General features: G+C 39.2%; 2 protein-coding genes across 12 annotated transcripts in view; one reads left to right on the top strand and one right to left on the bottom strand.

The window, feature by feature from the left end:
- SENP5 (SUMO specific peptidase 5) overlaps window positions 1-21,399 on the top strand; it is a 56,836-nt gene extending 35,437 nt beyond the window's left edge. For 2 of the 9 annotated variants that reach the window (XM_026495935.4, XM_057306882.1), the window contains 8 exons: window positions 372-477; window positions 619-757; window positions 1,001-1,048; window positions 3,860-3,937; window positions 12,891-13,028; window positions 15,680-15,763; window positions 17,208-17,258; window positions 18,131-21,399. In XM_026495935.4, coding sequence (XP_026351720.2) covers window positions 372-477; window positions 619-757; window positions 1,001-1,048; window positions 3,860-3,937; window positions 12,891-13,028; window positions 15,680-15,763; window positions 17,208-17,258; window positions 18,131-18,241 — 755 coding nt within the window. In that variant the 3' untranslated portion in view covers window positions 18,242-21,399. Of the gene's footprint in view, window positions 1-371; window positions 478-618; window positions 758-1,000; window positions 1,049-3,859; window positions 3,938-8,033 lie in introns of all 9 variants that reach the window. The other 7 variants (XM_044382980.3, XR_008957396.1, XR_008957394.1 and 4 more) reach the window with 7 other exon arrangements.
- NCBP2 (nuclear cap binding protein subunit 2) overlaps window positions 1-21,704 on the bottom strand; it is a 33,102-nt gene that overhangs the window by 3,362 nt on the left and 8,036 nt on the right. The window lies entirely within an intron of this gene.

The raw sequence follows: 21,704 nt of genomic DNA, 5'->3' as shown, positions 1-21,704 counted from the left end.
CCAGGTGATTAAACCCTTTAGATTTCACTCTTCAGGAGACAGAATTCGTCTTCAAGGTTAAGCTATTGAAGGATGCTAGTCTTTCATTTTAGCTGTAGCTATTCCCTCTGTAACAATGCATCAGTAGCTTAAAAAGCCAATGTGAAATGATACCTGCCAGCATTTCTCTTTAGATTGGAATGGTGAGGGCCTGGTCTATTTGATTTTATCCTTCACAAAATGTAACTTTTAAAAGATTTCTTTATAGTATAATATATAGTAATATAGGTTAAATGTGTGGTAAGTGTTTTGTATAGGTTAAATATTGGAAGGATAACTTTTTCATTTTCTGGAAATGTTTTTTCCATTGTAATTTTCTGCCTTTATTTAAGGATTCCTAGATGAGGTTATGAAGAAGTATGGCAGTTTGGTCCCACTCAGTGAAAAAGATGTCCTTGGAAGATTAAAAGACGTCTTTAATGAAGACTTTTCTAATAGGTTAGTCAATGATGCCAAGTTAAGCCCTTGAAAATAAAATTGTTGGCATATATGACTTTTCTCTTCATTAAAAAAGAAGATACTTAGCAATAAATTGAGTGGAACTCATGTTTCTTTTCTTACAAAATCTTTCTTTTTCAGAAAACCATTTATCAATAGAGAAATAACAAACTATCGGGCCAGACATCAAAAATGCAACTTCCGCATCTTCTACAATAAGCACATGCTGGATATGGATGATCTGGCCACTCTGGACGGTCAGAACTGGCTGAATGACCAGGTTAGTGTACTGTACGTTTTTGGTGTGGAAAAGTTGCAGAGGATGTTGGACCATAAAATATAATTAACCTTTCGGTTGGCCTCACAGTTATCTTTTGGAATCAGAGATTCTTTACCCTTTCTGAAGTGACTCATTCACCAACCCCAGTATCCAAATGTTAACATTGTCAGTGTTACTCATTCTGTGTGGGATGTTATGAATTGTATAGGGTTAGTAAGCTGGTTTTATGTTGACTTTTTATAGGTCATTAATATGTATGGTGAGCTGATAATGGATGCTGTCCCAGACAAAGTAAGTGAAAAGTTACTTTTCTTCTAGGAGAGAGAATCCCTGTGTTATTAAAATGAGGTTTTTTTAAACTTATGTAATTACTTGATATTCCTTAGATTTTTCTTTTTTTTTTTTAAGATTTTTTATTTATTTGTCAGAGAAGCAGAGGGAATGGCAGGCAGAGGGAGAAGCAGGTTCCCTGCTGAGCAAGGAGCCCGATTCGGGGCTCCATCCCAGGATTCTCGGATCATGACCTGAGCCAAAGGCAGATGCCTAACCGACTGAGCCACCCAGGCATCCTTAATATTCCTTAGATTTTTAAAAGGGTTCGATTTTGTCTTATTCAGGTGGTAGGGTTGGGCAGAAATTTTATAAAATATTTCTGTATAAGAAAGTCAGATGCCAGCGTTTTCCTGCATATTTGTTTCAAAGTGGGTATGTTGATTTTTCAGGAGACTTTTTTTTTTTTTTTTAAGATTTTATTTTTAAGTAATCTCTGTGCCAAACATAGGGATCGAACTCCTGACCTAACATCAAGAGTTGCATGCTCCACTGACTGAGCCAGCCAGGCGCCCCAATGAGGCTTTTTAAAAAAATGGTGTTAAGAAACAAATGTCAACTGAGTATATTTAAAAATCTTACTGGCTTTATTCAAATGATTCATGAACTGGGCAGCATCTCACTAACAGGTAAAATGGAGCTTTGAAGAACTGTACAAAATGCAAGACTTACAAGGCAGAAGGGGGCAGGACAAGGAAGTTACTAGCAAAGAGATTGATTGCAGCAAAGTCACCTTCCTCTAGGGGAAGACGGGGTCTAACTGGCAGATTACCTCAGTAGTGCTGACCCAGTAATTCTATTAAGACTACAGTCCTGGGAGAAGCTGAAGTTGCAATTAGGTTAGGTATTTTGGGTTTGGTGACATGGGCTAAGCCTAAGTCAACACTAAGTTAGACTCCATTTTGAGCTTGTTGTCTCTTTTTTTAACAGTGGGGAGATACACAAAAGGAATATATTATTTGCTTTAAGCTTTTAAATTTAACTTAAAGTTTTATTCTCTTTAAAGATGAAGTAAAGTATTATCACTTTTTTTGGATTAATCTTTGATACTGTGTTCAAATACAAACAAACCTGGGGCACCTGGGTGGCTCAGTCAGTTAAGCAGCTGCTGCCTTCGGCTCCGGTTGTGATCCCAGGATCCTGGGATCGAGCCCCACATCGGGCTCCTTGCTCAGTGGGGAGCCTGCTTCTCCCTCTGCCCGCTGCCCCCCCGCTTATGCTTGCTCTCCTCCGCCCCCATGTCAAATAAGTAAATAAAATCTTTAAAAAAAATTTGTAAACAATAAAAAATTAAAACAAAAACCCAAAATACGAACCCTCCTTAAACTCTAAAATTCCTGTAAGAGCTTAGTTACTATTAAAATTATTTTTTTAATTTGTTAATTTTTCTGAGTATTCAGATTGCCTGATGGGCAGCCTTTGATTTCAGCATACAGAACCTTTCCAAGTAGTTTATAAGCTTTTATAAATCTAATAGTTTAAAGACATAAATATAATGCATCTGAGATTCCAACACTGTATGAATATAGACAAAATGTCATATAACTTCCCACTTAAAATCACAAATCTGTTTTCCATTTTAAATTGGAATTGTGAGGCTAGTCTGTTGGATTCTTTTATGTAAAGTTCTCTTATCACCAGCAGGTTTAAACCTAAACATATATAGATGATTTTTAACATAAAAGTGTTAATTTCAGGCATATAATTTACCTTCATTACTTCTACATATAATTCTGAACCATTATTGGATTTAAAAGGATACTTATCTAAGGCAGTGGTTCTCAAAGTGTAGTCCCCAGACCAGTAGCATCAGCATTACCTAGGAATTTACTAGAGATGCAAAATTTTGAACTCTAACCCCACCCCTCCTGAATCAGAAACTGGAGGTGGGGCCCAGTAATCTGTTTTTTAACAAGCTCTCCGGATTCTGATGCACACGGAGTTTGAGAATCACTGCTCTAGAAACAGCTACTACAAACTCTTTTTATTGATATCTTAAGCTGCAGAGGTCTAAAAACAAATGTGCATTAGGATCTTCTGGAAGGTTTATCATTACCAGACTGCTGAGCTCCACCCTCAGTTTCTTCATTAGTCTGGGGTGGGGCCTGAAAATTTGCATTTTAGCAAGTTCCCAGGTGTTGCCGATACTGTGGATCTGGTGACCACACCCTGAGAACCTCAGTTAGAGGAAGTTTTTCATCTCAAATGAGTCAGAGTTACTGAGTGAACACTTTAAGACCACGAGATGTCTATTATCTCAGATGAGCTGGTCCTAATTTATAAGTCAGAAATTCTAAGCCAGGATGTGATGTTTCATATGACCAGGGTAATTCTTTCAGTGCTAGAAATGATCGTGTTAAGGCCTTTTTATAGTTGTTATGACAGCAGAAGTCTGCAAATCCACATCCTTAAGAGGGGGTTAGTTTTGTAATCCATATCCCTTGAGTTCAAGGTGTAATGTTATCTCATTCTTTCTTAACCTCTTTCAGTTTTATCACAAGATTTGGAGAGATGTGTCAGGTTGCTTCTCTGCTTGATTAGATTCAGGTGATTACTGTCCCATTCCAGTTCTGACCATAGAACATAGTTGTTCTAAGAAAATTTGGAACAGAATCTTCTGTGAATCATGTAACGTATTTTCTATAGAAAAACTTTTCCTCACCTTTTGGTCTATCTTACATAAAAGGGTTTTTTAATTTCCATTTTCTTTTGAAGTTAAATCTGGGCACAGTTTAATATAATCTGGGTGCTTATATTCCATGTCTCTTCTAGGTTCACTTCTTCAACAGCTTTTTTCACAGACAGCTCGTAACCAAAGGATATAATGGAGTAAAAAGATGGACTAAAAAGGTATTCCCTTTATTTCTTTTTGATTCTAAATTTGAAATACAGAGAAGCCACTTTGAGCAGGAGGATAACAACTTTAATGCCAATCTGATATTAATTAGAAGCAGACTCTTAAAAAAAAAAACCTCTTTAATGTGATAGTTGTTTTTAATACAATAGTTCTGGGGTGTGTTTTTGTTTTTGTTTTTTACATCTTATTGTTTGAAACACAAGATAGTAGTAAAATTCTGAGTGTATCTAGTTGATTGGAATATTCTCTAACTGAAAGCACTGGGCTGGAAGTTCACGGTTCCAGCATTGCTGTTAGCTTGCTGTGCAGGTTGGACAAGACCATTTTTCTGGGCTTTAGAATGCTATTTATAAAACAAAATGATAAATCAGAGTAATCCCTAGGGCTCCTCCCAACTTTAATTTCTCTCTGTAGCTACTGACTAATGCCAGAAATACTACTTTAAAGCCTGTTTATATTCTATTTTTGATATTTTGACAAGATTACCAGTGAGTTCAAATTCCAGTCATAGGTCTAGAGATCCTGTAGCATTTCACTTTTTTATACCGGATGGGTTACAGAAATTAAGAGGAAGTCTTAATTAATGGAAGTAGTTTTTTGCTAAGTACAAACACCTGATTAAATATTGCTATTTTGGTAATATGTGCAAAACATCATCAGTTACGCCAAGATAAATGAAACATGGTTAAAGAGTGCAAATCTGGGGGAATAGACAGAATGAACTTAGGACTCAGAGCTGGGTTTAGATCCTAGTCCAGCCACTTAACAAGTTGTAAGACCTTGGGCAGATTGTTGAATTCCTCCAAGCTTCAGTTTCCTCATCTGTCAAGTGGTAGTATCCTGACTATTTACCTTGTTGAGAGGATTAAATGAAATAATTTGTGTAAACCATTAAGCGCATGGTAAACACGCAGTGACAATCATCTTATTACGATGGTAGAAGCATGTGAAGCAGCTGGTGTAGTCGGAACGCAGAGAGCAAAGAAGAGAGCAGTGTGAAGTAGCCCGATCAGAGATGTAGGACCTTAAGGTCTAGGTTTTTAATTTTATCCTAAATGTACAGGAATCTATTGAAAGGTTTTAGGTGACATCATCCAGTGGGTAGTCTTTGCTCTAGCAGCACTGAAGAAGATGGGTGAGTGTGGGAGCAAAGCTGATGTGGGTAGAACAGAAGGCCATTGTCAAGTACCATTGATGGTACTTTGGATTAGAATGGTAGGACAGATGGGATATGCGTGTAAATATGAGTATGATCTGGGAAGTAAAAATAATAGGATTTGGGTGATAGATTGGTTATGGGGATGAAGGAGAACGAAATGTGAAAGATGACTTCCAGGTACAGTATATGATTATCTTTCCTCATCTACATCACTCTTCTTGGTTAAATAGCATCCCACCATATGGGTATATATTTTTAATTTGAACAGTCCCCTAGCAGTTATCCTTAATTTCTCCTGTATAAACACCACCGCAGCCCATCCAGTGGTATAGCCACAATCAGGCACACTTCTTTTATTGTGCTTCACAGATACTGCGTTTTTTACAAATCGGTTTGTGGCAGCGCCACATCAGCTAAGTCTGCTGGCACCGTGTTTCCAACGGCATTTGCTCACATTGTGTCTTTATGTCACATTTTGGCAATTCTTGCAGTATTTCAAACTTTTTTATTTCTTATAATGATCTGTGATCTTTGTTCCTATTATAATTGTCTTGGGTGCCATGAACTGTACCCATGTAAGATGGCAAACTTAATAAATGTTATGTGTGTTCTGACTGTCCCACCCACTGGCTGTTCCCCCATCTCTCTCCCTCTCCTTGAGCCTCCCTATTCCCTAGATGCAGCAATACTGAAGTTAGGCCAGTAACACCACAGTGTGTTCAAGTGAAATTAACCCTCTAAATGTTCACGTGAAATGAAGAATCATGTGTCTCTCACTTTAAATCAGAAGCTACAAATGATTAAGCTTAGTAAGGAAGGCATGTCGAAAGCCAAGACAGGTTGAAATCTAGGCCTTTTGTGCCAAACAGCCAAGTTGTGAACACAGAAGAAAAGTTCTCGAAGGAAATAAAAATTGCTACTCCAGTGAACACATGCATGACAACAAAGTGAAAACAGGCTTATTGCTGATACAACAAAAGTTTTAGTTGTCTGGATAGAGGATCAAACCACACACAACACTCCTTTAAGCCAAAGCCTAATCTTGTGCAAGACCCTAACTCTCTTCAATTCTAGGAAGGCTGAGAGAGGTGAGGAAGCTGCAGAAGAAAAGTTGGAAGCTAGCAGAGGTGGGTTCATGAGATTTAAGGAAAGAAGTCATCTCCATAACATAAAAGTGTAAGGGGAGGCAGCAGGTGCTGATGGAGAAGCTGCAGCAAGTTCTCCAGAAGATCTAGCTCAGATAATTCATGACGGTGGCCACACTAAGCAGCAGATTTTCAATGCAGATGAAACAGCCTTCTATTGGCAGAAGATGCCATCTAGGACCTTCATAGCTAAAGAAGAGAAGTCAAAATACTTGGCTTCAGAGGACAGGCTGGCTTTCTTGTTGGGGGGGGTTATTGCAGCTGGTGACTTGAAGTTGAAGCCAGTGCTCACTGACCATCCTGAAAATCGAAGGGCCTTTAAGAATTACACTAAATCTACTCCCCCTCTGCTCTATAAATGGAACAGCAAAGCCTGGATGACAGCACATCTGTTTACAACATGGCTCACTGACTATTTTAAGCTCACTGTTGAGAACTACTTCACAGAAAGATTCCTTTCAAAATAAGACTGCTCATTGGCAACACACCTGATTACCTAAGAGCTCTGATAGAGCTGTCCAGCAAGACTGTGGTTTTAATGCTTGCATAAACTCCATTCTGCAGCCCATGGATCGAGGAGTAATTTCAACTTGCAAGTCATATTATGTAAGAAATACATCTCATAAGGCTGTAGCTGCCATAGACAGATTCCTCAGATGGATCTGGGCAAAGTAAACTGAAAATATTCTGGAAAGGATTCACCATTCTAGATGCCATTAAGAACATTTGTGATTCATGGGAAGAGGTCAAAATAGAAACATAAACAGGAGTTTGGAATAAGATTATTCCATGGATGACTCTCATGGATGACTTTGAGGGGTTCAAGATGTTAGTGGAAGAACTAACCACAGATGTGGGGGAAATAGCAAGAGAACTAGAGTTAGAAGTGGAGCCTGAATGGAGCACCTGGGTGGTGGGCTCGGTTAAGCATGATCTCAGGGTCATGAGATTGAGCCCCACATCTGGCTCTGTGCTTAGCACAGAGTCTGCTTGAGACTCTCCGCCCATGCCCCTCCCCCTACTTGCACGCATTCTCTCAAATAGATAAATAAAATCTTAAAAAAAAAAAAAAAAAAGGAGCCTGAAGATGTGACTGAATTGCTGCAATCTCATGATAAAACTTGAACAGATGAGGAGCTGTTTTTGTTTTAATTTTTTAAAAGATTTTATTAGAAGAGAGTGCACACAAGCAGAGGGGAGGGGCAGAGGGAGAAGTAGACTCCCCACTGAGCAGGGAGCCTGATGCGGGGCTGGATCCCAGGACCCTGAGATCATGACCTGAGCCAAAGACAGATGCTTAACCATTGAGCCACCCAGGCGTCCCGAGGAATTGCTTCTTATGAATGAGCAAAGAAAGTGGTTTCTTGAGATGGAATCTACTTTTGGTGAAGATGCCATGAAAATTGCTGAAATGACAAGGATTTACAATATGACATAAACTTAGTTGATAAAGCAGCAGCAGGGTTTGAGAGAACTGACTCTAGTTCTGAAAGTTCTGTGGGTAAATGCTATCAAGTAGCGTCACATGCTACAGAGGAATTGTTTGTGAAAGGAAGATTCTATCGATGCTGTAAACTTCATTGTTACCTGATTTTAAGAAATTGCCACAGCCACCCAACCTTCAGTACGCTACCACCTTGATCAGTCAGGAGCCATCAACATTGAGGCAAGACCAGACCCTCCCCAGCAAAAGATTACGGCTCGCTGAGAGCAAGTTAGCACTGATGATGGTTGGCATTTTTAGCAGTATTTTTAAATTAAGGTATGTATATTGTTTTTTTTTAGATATAATGCTGCATACTTAATAGACTCCAGTTTCTGTAAATAGGCTTCATATGCCCTGGGAAGCCAAAAAACTCATTTGACTCACTGTATTTCAGTGGTCTGGAACCGAAGTCACAGTATCTCTGAGGTATGCCTGTATATGCTGCATATAACAAATAAACACAAAATGAACAAGAAAGGTTGAAAATAAAGTGGCAGTTAAAGAGGTACGAGGCAAACATAAACCAAAAGAAAGGAGTGGTAAACAAGAAGGAATGGCAGTATTAGGAGCAGATGAGGTAGATATTAAGGTGAAAAGCTGTGTGATAAAATTTCAATATAGAAATATAACAAAATTACAGAAGGAGACCTTGATAAAACAGTGATAGCAGGAGACCTCTCATAGTTGGACAGATCAGGTTGATATAAAATAAAATCATAAATAAAAATAATACAACCAGTACTACATTTGGTAAAGTAGATATATACTAGATTTTGTAAAAATTGATAATGCATTTGGCCACATAGAAAATTATTACCTATGTTACTCTTCGATCACAATTCAGTCAAAAATAAAGGCGGCCAAACTGAGGGCTTCAGAGGGGAGGGGAGTGGGGGATTGGGATAGGCCGGTGATGGGTAATAAGGAGGGCACGTATTGCATGGAGCACTGGGTGTTATACGCAAATAATGAATCATGGAACACTACATCAAAAACTAAGGATGTACTGTATGGTGACTAACATAACATAATAAAAAATTATTAAAAAAAATAAAAGGCGGCCCAAAAAAATCTTAATTTGAAATTTTTACAGGTAATGCATATTACTGGATATGTAACACTTGAATCTAAAAATAAAAAATTATATGCCAACTGTCTAAAAAGGGATGGAAAGGGGGAATACATCTTACAAGCACACTGGAACATAATGAAAACTGGTATGAGAAGAAAGTTAATGGCCATAAATGCCTTTATCATTAAAGAAAAAATGAAAAATGGAAGAATTAAGTACTCACTAAATTAGATTACATCAAGATAAATTACAGAATGATCGAGGATTTGAATGCAACAAAAATAAAACAATGAAGTACTAAGAAAAGTACTAAGAAAATCCATAAAAGAACTTTTTAAAAATAATGTCAGGGTAACTAAGTCTATTCTGTGACCAACTTAAAAGTTTATAAAAGAAAAATGGATTAAGTCGCTAACAGGAAAAATAACTATTTAAAATAGCAGTTTAGGGGCACCTGGGTGGCTCAGTTGATTAAGCACCCCACTCTTGATTTCTGCTCAGGTCATGGTCTCAGGGTTGTGAGATCAAGTCCTGAGGTCAGGCTCTGTGCTGGGCATGGAGCTTGCTTAAGATTCTTTCCCTCTGCCCCGTCCTGCCCCCTGGACCCCTCCCCCCAGCATTTTTTTCCTCAAAAAAAACCCCAAATGTAAAACAGGAGTAATGTACAAAGACAAACTGGGGGAAAAACTGCCATTAATGTCACAAACTAATTTTCTTAATATATGAAGGGCTTATACAAATGGATAAGACAAGGATGCCACCAACTAAATAGAAAAATGGGTGGGTGATATAAATGAAAAGATACGTAGTAAAGAGAGGCTTATTACTGTTCGGGATAGAAATCCTTTGTCAGGTCTAGGTTTTGTGATTTCTCTCAGTCTATGGCTTTTCTACTTATTTTAACCATATGTTTTGATGAAGATCTTCAATTTTGAGGATTTCTCCATATGGATATCCAGTTGTTCCAGTGTCATTGGCATTGAAAAGACTTCTCTTTCCTAGTTTAATTGCTTTGGCACCATGGTAGAAAGTCAGCTGACCACATATGTATGGGTCTACTTCTGCACTTTATATTCTCTTCCATTGATCTCTGTTCTTAATGCTAATACCACACTGTCTTGATTACTGTATCTTTATAGTAGGTCTTGAAATCAGTTTAAGTTGGCCAGCTTTATCCTTTTTCCAGAATATTTTGGGAATTCTGGGTTCTTTGCATTTTCATATAAATTTTAGAATTAACTTGTCAGTCTATGTTTTTTAAAGAAAATCTGCTGGATTATGATTGGGATTCTGTTGATATGTTCATTTGGGGAGAATAAACATTGTAGCAATATTAAGTCCTCCAGTCCATGTATGTGGTATATGTTCCCTTTATTTTGGCTCTTTAATTTTCCTCAGCAGTATTTTATAATTCTTAGTACACAGGTCTTGCACATATTTAAAAAATATATAACCCTAAGGATTTCATATTTCTGAAACTGCTATAAACAGAATTTTTAAAATGTTATCTTCCAGTTGTTTGCTGTGAATTAACCTCATATCCATTGACCTTACCAGACTCCCTCACTGGTTCTAGGAGCTTTTTTGCTTTTTTAAGATTTATTTATTTTAGGGAACATGTGTGTGCTGGGGGAGGGGCAGAGGGAGGAGAGAGAATCTCAAGCAGACTCTCTGCTGAGCACGAAGCCCCACCCCCACGCAGGGCTCAATCCCACAACCGTAAGATCATGACCTGAGCTGAAATCAAGTCAGCCGCTTAACCAGCTGAGCCACCCAGGCGCCCCTCCTCTAGGAGCTTTTTTGTAGATTGTTAGATTTTCATAGATAATCCTGTCTGTAAGTAGTGTTTTATTTCTTCCATTCTAAACTGTCCGCCATTTTTTTCTTGCCTCATTGCACTGGCTGGGACTTCTGTTAGAACAGCTTTGCCTTGTTCTGTCTTAGGAGAAAAGCAATCAGTCTTTCCCTACTATTTATGATGTCAGTTATAAGGTGGTTGTTGTTTTAATTTATTTTAGAGAGCATGTGCGAGTTGGGGGAGGGGTAGAGGGAGAAAATCCCTGCTGAGTGCAGAGCCCAGCACAGGGCTCAGTCCCACGACCCAGGAGATCATGACCTGAGTCGAAACCAAGAGACACTCGACTGAGTCACCCAGGTGCCCCTGTAGGGTTTTTTTTGTAGATACTCTTTATCAGGTTAAAGTTTTGCTCTTATTCCTAGTTTGCTGAGAGTTTTTTAGTCTTAAGTGGATGTTGAGTTTTATCAAATGCTTTTCCTGCATCTAAGGAGATGTTCCTACGGTTTTTCATCTTTATTCCTTAAATGGAACGCAGACTGAAGGAACAGTACACCAGTCTTGAGACGTAACAGTCTCAGGGCCACATGATGGCTCTTGAAGTTTCAGCTTGATCATGACGGAAGGTCACTTTTGTTTACAGAGCATGGGTTAAAGCAAATCACAGGACTACATTCTTCACCTGGGAGGGAGAGTGAAGCTACAGAGTATCAGGCAGTTCTGTGTCCTCCTTTTATAGGGAGGGCAACAAGTAACTGGGATCAACAGTATCATCTTCCACACATATCATTCTTCATTATATGTATAAAGGGGGGGTGCGCCTGGGTGGCTTAGTTAAGCGTCCGACTCGGTTTCAGCTCAGGTCATTATCTCTCAGGGTCGTGAGATGGAGCCCCGCGTTGGGCTCTGTGCTTGGCACAGAGTCTGCTTGAGATTCTCCCTTTCCCTCTGCCCCTCACCTCATTCATGTTCTCACATGCACGCTCTCTCAAAATCTTTGAGGAAAGAAAAAGTTGTGTGAGAAAATGTATTAAAAAGAAAAATAATCTGGAAAGATACACACCGAAGTGTATTTTTTATCTGTATTTTCTAATTTTTATTTAAAATTTTTTTAAATTAAAAAGTTTGAGAAGAATGTAAATTTGGTCTCATTTAATACTGTATTTGAGATGTGATTCCTTGTTTTAGATACTCACAATTTATGCATTGGAAGGGACCAACTGTCCTCATATTCCCTTCCATTCACCCCACTTCTCAGGTTTATGGATGCAGAAATTGGAAAAGTAGAATGCTTTGCTCCAAGGTCATGCTGACTAGTAGAAGATTCATTTAGAACAGAACATTATCTGAATATCAGAAAGCAAGGAAGGCTGGAGAAACACCTTCTAAGAATCTGATGTAGTTCATAATAGCCTTGTGATTGTTTTAACCCAAGGAATCGGTTAAAAAAAAAAACAACTCTCAAAAAATATCTGAAAAAAAGAAATTCATTCACTTTTTTTACAGATGTTTATTGAGCACCTACTACTTTATCATCTAATCCACAACTGGGATTTTGAGTGGAAGAATAAATATTTCTAGACTGTAAAGGACGTGTAAAGAATTATTAAGGATATTTTTCTCAATTTTGACATCTGGGAGACCTGAGGTAGTGATAATGGTAATAGTTAAGATTCACTGGCTACATACAATGTGTGGAAGCAGTTTTAAACATTTTACTTGTATTATCACTCTCAAGAGCTTCATAAGGTAGATACTGTTATCTGTAGTTTATAGTTGAGGAAATCAAGGCACAAAGAAGCTACAAAAGTTGCCAAAGTCATCTTGTCAGTAAGTGGAAGAGGCTCAATTTGAACTTGACCAGACTTACTTCCGAGCCCATGATCTTAATTATAATGTGGAGTCTATAAAAAGAAGGCTTATAGTCTGTGCTGTTTTCTAATATCATGATTCCTTTCTAAATAAGAATTGAGTCAAGGTCAAATATGTACACAAGAAAATTAAGCATAAAAATAAGTAATGTTAACTACTTGAAAAGGTTATGCACAGGTGTATCAGGTTAAATGCGAAATGGTGCTTTCTAGATCTTTAGTTTTCTTACTGTGTGTTGTGGCTTAGTAGTTACAAGCATGGGCTTTAGATTCGGACCTGGGTTCAAATTCTGGCTTCACCACTTTCTGCTTTTATGGCCATGGGCAGGTCAAAGGTCAGTAAATGGAAGCTGCTGCCACTGTTGTTTTGCATAGTCTGTGGTGATGGCTGCATTTCTTCTTCTTTTTTTTTAATCAGGTGGATTTGTTTAAAAAGAGTCTTCTGTTGATTCCTATTCACCTGGAAGTCCACTGGTCTCTCATTACCGTGACACTCTCTAATCGAATTATTTCATTTTATGATTCCCAAGGCATTCATTTTAAGTTTTGTGTAGAGGTAAGTTAATATACTGCCTGTGTTTTTTCATTTACCTTGTGATCAAATAGTATCTTAGAATAGCAGAAGTCAGTCTCCTAGAGGATCAGTTTCTGTCATGAAAACCCTCTAAAATATTGGCAGAGAAAAGGACTACGACAAGAGGAATCTCCAGGTTGGGGGAGGTAGCTGTCTGTGATCTGGATCCCCCCCTCTGAGATACATCCCTTATTTGGATTTTGTCACATATTTTCCTGCCTTCCCATAAAGCTACATTTTGAATATGGGTAGAAATCGTTTTCTTTGGTTTCTCTTAGAGCTAAAATTGGCTTGTATCTTCAAAATAACTTACGCAGAATGAATTATAATGAAGAGAATCAACTGGCAAGATATGAGAACTCAGCTAGCGGGAGTTCAACAAGATGGTGGGAGGCAAAACAAAACAAAGTTTTCACTAGCAAGGACCAGCTAGAAAATTTAACTGAAGACAGAAGATTCCATTTTCAAAACCAACAAAGATGTAAACTGCCCAGGAGTATATCCTAGCAAAAACTGTGGAAGTTAAGATGAAAACCCTATATTTAAAGGAACTTTGAGCAGATGGAAAGATAGGTAGACTCAGTATTGGAAAGAGATCAGTTCTCCTCAAACTAATATATACCCATTTGTCCTAATCAGTTTTCCAAGAGGATTTTGAATGAAACCTGATAAGCTCATCCTAAAATCCATATTGCAGAATTCATGGCATGAACAGTGAAGGAAGGAATCCTTGGACTACTAGGTATCAAATCATCACACACAGTTTTAATAATTAAAACTGTATTTCTGTCGGCTTAGGAATAGGCAAGTGGATTGGTGGAACAGCACAGAGAATCCAGAAATAACTCATGTATACGAGGGAACCTGGTATATGATAAAATTGGGAAGAGTCAGGCTATTCAATATATGCCGTTGTGAAAAGCAACTGTCTATTTGGAAAAGTAAAATACAGCTCCTCATACTATTTATAAAACAAATTCCACATAAAATAATTACCTAAATATAAAACGTAAAACTGTAAAAGTTAGGATAAAATACAGAAGATGTTAAGTTCTTGGATTTAGGGAAGGATTTCTTACATAGAACCATAAAAGCAAAAAAGACATGAAAGAACAGACTGATAAACTGGACCATATCATAACTTAAAACTTCTGTATGCCATAAAATTCAAAGATAAGGGTAGACCTGGAGAAAATGTTTGTGACCTATATAATAATCACTACCCAACTCCTACAAATGAATAAAAGGATTTAATAGAAGTGGACAAAGGTTAAACTAAGTAAATTTTAAGAAAAATACAAATAACCTTTCAACACATGGATAGATGCTCAGTCTTACCAGAAATATGGGAAATGCAAATTAAAACTACATCAGGGCTCCATCTTTTACCTATTAGGAAGGTCGATGGTATTCAAGTGTTTGGAAACCAGCTTTCATATTTTCTGATGCAGTGTATGAATTGATATAGCAAGCCACCTGGGGGAACTGAAATTCTGATCAGTTCTAAGTGTCTTATAAATTTGTAAAAGATGTATGTCCTACGGGCATCTGGCTAGCTCAGTCAGTGGAGTACACACTCATCATCTCAGGCCTAGGAGTTCAAGCCCCATGCTGGGTGTGGAGCCTACCTTAAAAAAAAAAAGTATATCCTGTTGCACACCAGTTCTGTTTCTTGGTATCTACTCCATAAAAATGCTTGTGTATGTATGTGCACGGTGATAGGCCATGTACCAGGAGTCACTATAGCATTACTGACAGTGAAAAGTCAAAACCACTTAAATTTAGCTCTACCAACAGAATAGCTAAATACACTACAGTATATTCATACTGTTGAACTGACCATAGCAGTTAAAAAAATATATAGATTTCCATGTCCTAACATGGAAAGATCTCCAAGACACATTGGGTTTTAAAAGGCAAGTTGCAGAATGATACGGTGTACTATGTGTGCGTGTGCATACATGCGTGTGTGCATAAACACAGATACATATGTGAACATACTTCTTCACCTTCAGGGGGATTAGCTTAAGTCCTGTAACCTCTCACTTCACCCTTAGAAGAGATGCAAAGAGAGAGGCATGGATGTAGAGGGCATAAGGGAAAGTCTGAAACACTGATAGGCTTCATCTTGGTAGCAGTGGACTTGGGTGTATTTAGTATCCAGAATGGGTTTCAGTATATTCTAGAAACTGCGTGATACCTATGCTCAAAATACAGAGTATATCTAAGCCTGGGAATGTTGTTCATTTAGTTCCAGTTATTGATTTCTGCCAAGGGTTCCTTCTTTGTATTGAGCATTGGCAGTAATCAAGACTTTTTGTCTTGCCAATATTTATTTAAATTTCAAATTCAGCAAGTTGGCTTACTGCTGAAAAAGGCTCACCAGCTTATAAAAAGTTCTAATTAAAACATATACGGGTGTCCACAGCCTAAACGCATACCTGAGTACAGAAGGTCTGAGTCACTGTGAAGTGAAAGGTTGGAAATGAAATTCAGCTTTAAACTCTTTAACGCAGACTTTGCCCAGTGGTTGGGCCACAGCCTCCTCCTTTGCTTCTGTCTGCTGTGGGCAGGTTCCATTTTTCACCAACTGATGGAACACAGCATCTGTGTTGTGGTTTCTTTTTAACCAGAATATAAGAAAGTATTTGCTGACTGAAGCCAGAGAAAAAAATAGACCTGAATTTCTTCAGGGTTGGCAGACTGCTGTTACAAAGGTAAGTATGTGACAAAAATGAACACTCAGGCATGTGAAGGGGATGGAGTCATCGTAGGGGTGGTGTCTTTAAGGAGCATTTTAAGACTGATCATGGGAGATACCAGTGAGTCTGGAGGCTGCAGGGAGGCAGCTTACAGTAAACCTCCGTTCAGTATTGATTGTCTACCCGCTTAGTTTCCCAGTGCTTGCGGGGAACAGCTTTACTCATTTACTCATCCTTGGGGCAGCTGCTAACAATATGGTTGCAATATTGGGGGGAAAGAAAGAAAAAAATAGGTATGTAACTTTTTTTCTTTTGGTGGCACCTGCCTCTTGCCTCTTATTTCCAGATGACTCACATAGACCCAGAGAAATGCTGAAATGGACATTTGGACCCACTGAGGGAGCAAGTGCACTGGGCTTCTTACCAGGCACTTGGGGAAGACAGTGCCTTGGGTGTTTCAGTCTGAAAGCAGCACTATGTTTGCCCTGTAGATACTCAGGCTCTACGTGGGGCAAGGTGCCCAGGCACGTCTTCTCATTGCTGTTGCACATACCAGTGTCTTCTTTTTTATGGTCACTGCTTTATTGTTTTCGGAGTGTTTTTGCATGTGTGATCTCATTTGATCCTTACAACCTGTGAGGTAGGCCGGTGGTTCATTTAGGGATGAGCATCGTCTTTATTCTGTAGATGAGAAAACTGAAGCCTAGGTGTGACCTTCCCCAAAGGCCATCAGAACCAGAGTCAAGTCCTTGACCTCAGGTCTGTCTGGATCACTGAACACGGTCTTAAAGAGGCAGAGTCTTGAAACAAACTTTAAGCCAAACTCAAAAGGACCAGATATATTTGTTCACCCTTGAACTGTACCAAATGCTAAGTTTTAAACTAAGCATGAAATTTTCTTTTAATAACCTAGTCTTTTAGTTTAAACCAGAACTGAACTTATAACTTTTTAAAATTTACCCAACTAGAATATCCAGGTAGTCTAAATTTAGTCAGGATCTTTCATACTCCCACTTAAGGCAGAATACATAAGCAGTTCTTCTGGAAGCCTACTGCTTTATGAGAATTGTATAGTAGGAGATAAAAAGTGGAGACTGCTCAGCAGGATTGTTACTAAGTATTCAGAGTCCAGGCATATGCTTTTTGATCTGTTTTGATTCCATTGTCAATAATCTGCCAGCAAAACTAGTTATCCAAATGGAAGTTTTAAAATAGGATTTTGGTTTCCTGTCTCTCCCGTTTAGGCAAAATGTTCTGTAAATTAGTTGGTTGCTTGCTCTTCCAATGCAGCTAGATGCCTCCATAAAATCCCTTACTTTAAATACGAAGGTATATACCAGTCCACCAGCTGTCTTGGACAGAGACAGATTTGTTTCTTGCTCATTTTTCCATAAAAACAAATTATCTGAAGACAAGTACTTGGGTTTTATTTTAATGATCGTTTTGTCTTTCTCTTTAGTGTATTCCACAACAGAAAAATGACAGTGACTGTGGAGTCTTTGTGCTCCAGGTAAAGAAATATGTTTTTCCAGAATTTAGGATGTGTGAATTAATCTGTTGGGCTTAGACAGATGGGAGCCCCTGTGGTATGTACCGGGCACTAGGAACAGGTAACGGTATTTCCTCCTTCCTTCCCTTCCTTTGTTGCTGGGAGTATGTAGTTTCTGCACTTTCAGATGTTACCATTAGAAGCAGCACCTTCTCAAGCCAAGAATGAACAACTGGTATCCACCTCTTATCAGAGGTTATTCATAAGGCACACTAGAGACTGACCTGAATCTGTATTGTAATCTGTATTGGCATTTGCAGAACTACATTTTTTAAACCACTGGCAAGTGGTCTTTAACCACAGAGTAAAAACTAATTAGATTTTAAATAAGGGCCACATTCAAAAACTGCATTCTCCTGCTGTGTGTTCCGTTAGTGGTCTTAAAGGGCTACTGAAAATTGTTAGACATTATATTTATAAAGGAAATTGTATATAATTCATGAGCTTAGAGATTCGCAAAGATCATGAAAGATGGGCTCATTCCTCTGGCTCATGAATGTCTGGGGTTTATAAACAAACTGAGGTTCTCACTTAAAGACCACGTTTGGCCTAGCTGCCGTCTCCGCACACTACACCTTTAGGAGAGCTGGAGCCTCTTCCTCAGTTTCTGCTCCTCACAGTCTTGTGTGGGGAAAGAGGGGAGACCCCAAGCCATAAACTTACCGGGAAAGGTGACTATAATTTGGAGGTAAATGTCTTAAAAGTGATGTGTTTTACAACCAAACTTTAAAATGCTGCCTTAGACCCTATTCCATTAGGTCTGCATCTGGGAAAATACACTGGGCTGCTCCCTAGCTCCACACGCCACTTAAGTGTTTCTGGGACCTTTGCAGTACTGCAAGTGCCTCGCCTTAGAGCAGCCTTTCCAGTTTTCCCAAGAGGACATGCCCCGAGTGCGGAAGAGGATTTACAAGGAGCTGTGTGAGTGCCGGCTCATGGACTGAAACTCAGCAGGGACTCTGGGAGGTCTGACCAAGTTGAAGCAGATGGTTTGTTACTTGAATCTCCAAACACTTATTTGAATTTTTACAGATATTTCAGATCAGTGGTGTTGGGCCACTATTGTTACCTCAAATTTGTTTTTTGCCCTATTCATTTCTCTAGCTGCCGTGTACTATTTTTTAATGTTCAGTTTGGTTTCATTTTTAATTTTATGGATTCCGTGTGTTTCCCCCCATATTTAATATTTATTATCCAAACGCATGCATATAGACAGAGCATGCAGTGCAGAGTATTAAAAAAAAAAAAAAAGCCTAGTAGATTTGGTGCGGCTTTTGAAACTTAGTTAGACGTGAACTGAATACAGGTTTCAAATTTAATCCCAGAACCTAAAAGTGCAGGATGTTTTCAATACAACATAACTCTGAGAATGATAGGTGTTCCCTGGGGCGTAAAGGGTAGCTAGGAGTGGTGGTTTTGACAAAGCCAGTCCTGTTTTACCTGCTGCACCTTCCACTGACTTTTCTTTCCAAGTGAGTCGCATTCCTTTTGAAGGGTGAGAAGAAAGTGGCCGAAACCTGATTGGTGTGCTCTGTTACAGAGGCGCACTTAAGAAGCCCAGTGCCTACTCTGGGAGGGGTTAAGGTGTGAGAAAAAGACAACTTTGGGGATCCAGTTATATTAACACATGAAAAATTTCTATCTTGGCTTTAAGAAGAATTATAACAAATGCCTAAATCTTATAAAGGCTTTTGCTGGAACACTGAATTCTCTGGATTTTTGGTTTTGGCCCATTAAAAATGTTAATATCCATTAAACTCTAGTGGTCAAACACGTGAGAATTCAGCCTAAGTACTTTACAAGTTGTCATTATCCTTGTGTGGTCTCCCGTATGGAAGAAATTAAGATTCGCCAAACACCTTTTTTTTCCAAGGGTGTTTAAAATATAAATTTTCAGAACAGAAGACTGACCAGGTCTTCTGTAGATGGGTGGGGAGGAGAGAAGGGAAGGGTAACAAGATTTGACCGCACGGGAGCACAGCAGAAGTTGATGTTTGTTTTGCTCTTACCTCTAGTGATCTGAGCAGCGTGCGGGCTCCTCATTTGGCCTCTCTTGACCAGCCCTGAGACTCCAGCGCTGGAGTCCTTTTTTTCACTTCTGTCAACCTCATCTTCCGGAGGAGAGCAGAAGTGACCCTGTCCTTATGCTTAGCTGCAGTAGGATTAAAGTAATGGATCTTGCATCTTTATTCTAGCCTTTTATGATATTTGAAAGGAAAGGGAATCCGGAAAGATGCATGTTAAATTACCCAATTATCTTTTCTGAACTGGGGCAGGAAAAACACAAAGGTGTATGTAAGAATCTCAGAAGCTTACAGAGAATACCAAGTAAATGACAGAAGATACGTGGCATTATGCCTGGTTAGGTGTGGGGTATTGAAAATAAAAAGCTAAAACATGCAGTTTAACTTGGCCCGAAGGTGAGGCTGCCAGCAGTTGAGGGTATAGTCCGAACACGTTTACACGCAGTTCCCACCCCAGACATTCCAAGCACCAACACCAGTGTTTACACTGTAAAGAGCCCCAGCGCTCTCCAGAGCCCTCTGGACTTAATGTAAAACCAGGTCAGTATTTCTTACTGAGATCAGAGGCACTTTATGCTGCTACAGTTAGGATTATGTCAGCATTAGCAAAGATGACAGTTTAAGTGGGGAGGATATCGTCTTGAGGTTTTCTAATTATGCAAATGTGAGATTTTTTCCAGATCTGCACCTAAGACATTTGCCAAACTGTTGGGGGGAGGGAGGTAGTTATACAAAGTAGCCAGTATAGCTAGGCTGTGGATTCACAGTATCTTAACCCTTGGAGCTCCAGCTCACCTCCTCACTGACAGAACCAGGCACGTAGAAAGGACACACAGAACTGTGTTCTGAATCTTCATGCCCAAAACCTGAGTTGCTGTTTCCTCTAGTCTGAGAAATGGTCACCCTCTGGGCACTGAGGCAAGCAGGGGCGCGCATAGGTAACTAAAGTGAACTGTCCAAGGCCAGCTTCCCTTTCACTTACAGTTTAATAAGGCAGCTTGAGGTGCACTGTCCAGCATGCTTTTGCCTAAATGTCAAGTATTTTAAGAATCTGGTTCAGAATGTTTCTCTGTTCATGAAACTTGGATTTTAGCACATAGTCGCTTTTCTCCCTATGCTCGTGATTAGGTGTGAACCTCTATTTAGCCCAAGCCCTACATCAGAAGGGCCTTTGTCCTGATGTTTGCGATAATTTCTTCCTTGCAACAAAGACATTTTTGAAGTGTAGTCTGGGCTGCTGGTGGAAGAGGCAGGCATTGTTTTATTGTCACTAGCTTGGGATGGAATTGTTTGGGTGCCCACAAGGTGGGCAGCCCTTATGCTTTTGGGGTTGAGTGCAGGCCTTGTACAAACTAAAAGCTGCTTACAACGTGCCTTCAAGCCGTGCCCAGTCCTGTCCATCGATAAACTTACTAGTCTGTAGGTCTTTCTTTCCAGTGATTGTCCTTATGTTAAATCTATAGCAATGAATGTAGATTTAGTTCAACTTTTAGTTGAGTTCTCTTAAGGAAGGGAAAAAGCAGCAGGTGCTGCCCAAATCACTTTTTCGTTTTGGTTGTATTTTCTACTTATCACTGAGCATGAGTGCCACCGGTCATGCTAGATCCGTAGCTGGGACAGAACAACAGCTCTGCCTGGGACACAGCCAGCACTAGTCTAAAGCTGCCCTTTTTCTCTGCAGTTTTGGTTCACTGCTTCCCTGGGTCAAAAGTGCTGACTGGGAGAGCTCTGGGTGAATCAGGCCCTTCAGGCGTGTTAATAGTGTGAACTGAATATACTGACTACCTGCTCTGCTTAATTATGTTAAGAAACCGAACTAATCAGCAGTTGTAAAGCACCTGCTTTTCTGTGTGAGGCTCTGCCTCCTGGCCTATAGATAATTAAGACCTAGGGAATATACCATCAGAGAAGTGCTAATTGTATTTGGGTGTTACAAAAACAGGCCTAGATAAGCTGTTCACTTAAATGGTACCTTTTGGTCAGAAAAAGAATTTATTTAAAGATTGTGATCATGTAAAATTACTCAAACCTTCTAGCAAAAATATTTTTTTGAAAAATAAACTAAATGCCTTTATAAATGTGTGTTCTCTTGAATAACATGTACTGTTTGTTTGGTGAGTAGTTTCTCAAAGGGATGCTCCTGTCATGGCAAGGCTCATTTATGAACAGTGACCAGTGTAGGCTCTAAGCAGCCTACCCTTAAATAACACTGCCCAACAGAATTTTCTGCAGTGATGGCAGTGTTCTCTGAGCATCGCTAGTGGCTACCATATTAGGTAACTGTCAAATCAAAATGAACATGCAGATTCACCTTACTCATAAGTATTCCAGAGTAAGAGTTCCAGTGTCACTCTTTATAGGTGAGGTAGTGGGCAGAGACAAT

This window comes from Ursus arctos, unplaced genomic scaffold, assembly GCF_023065955.2.
Source record: "Ursus arctos isolate Adak ecotype North America unplaced genomic scaffold, UrsArc2.0 scaffold_4, whole genome shotgun sequence".
NCBI classification, from domain to species: domain Eukaryota; kingdom Metazoa; phylum Chordata; class Mammalia; order Carnivora; family Ursidae; genus Ursus; species Ursus arctos.
The sequence above is the reverse complement of the archived record's forward strand: the minus strand, read 5'-3'. Positions and strand labels throughout refer to the sequence as shown.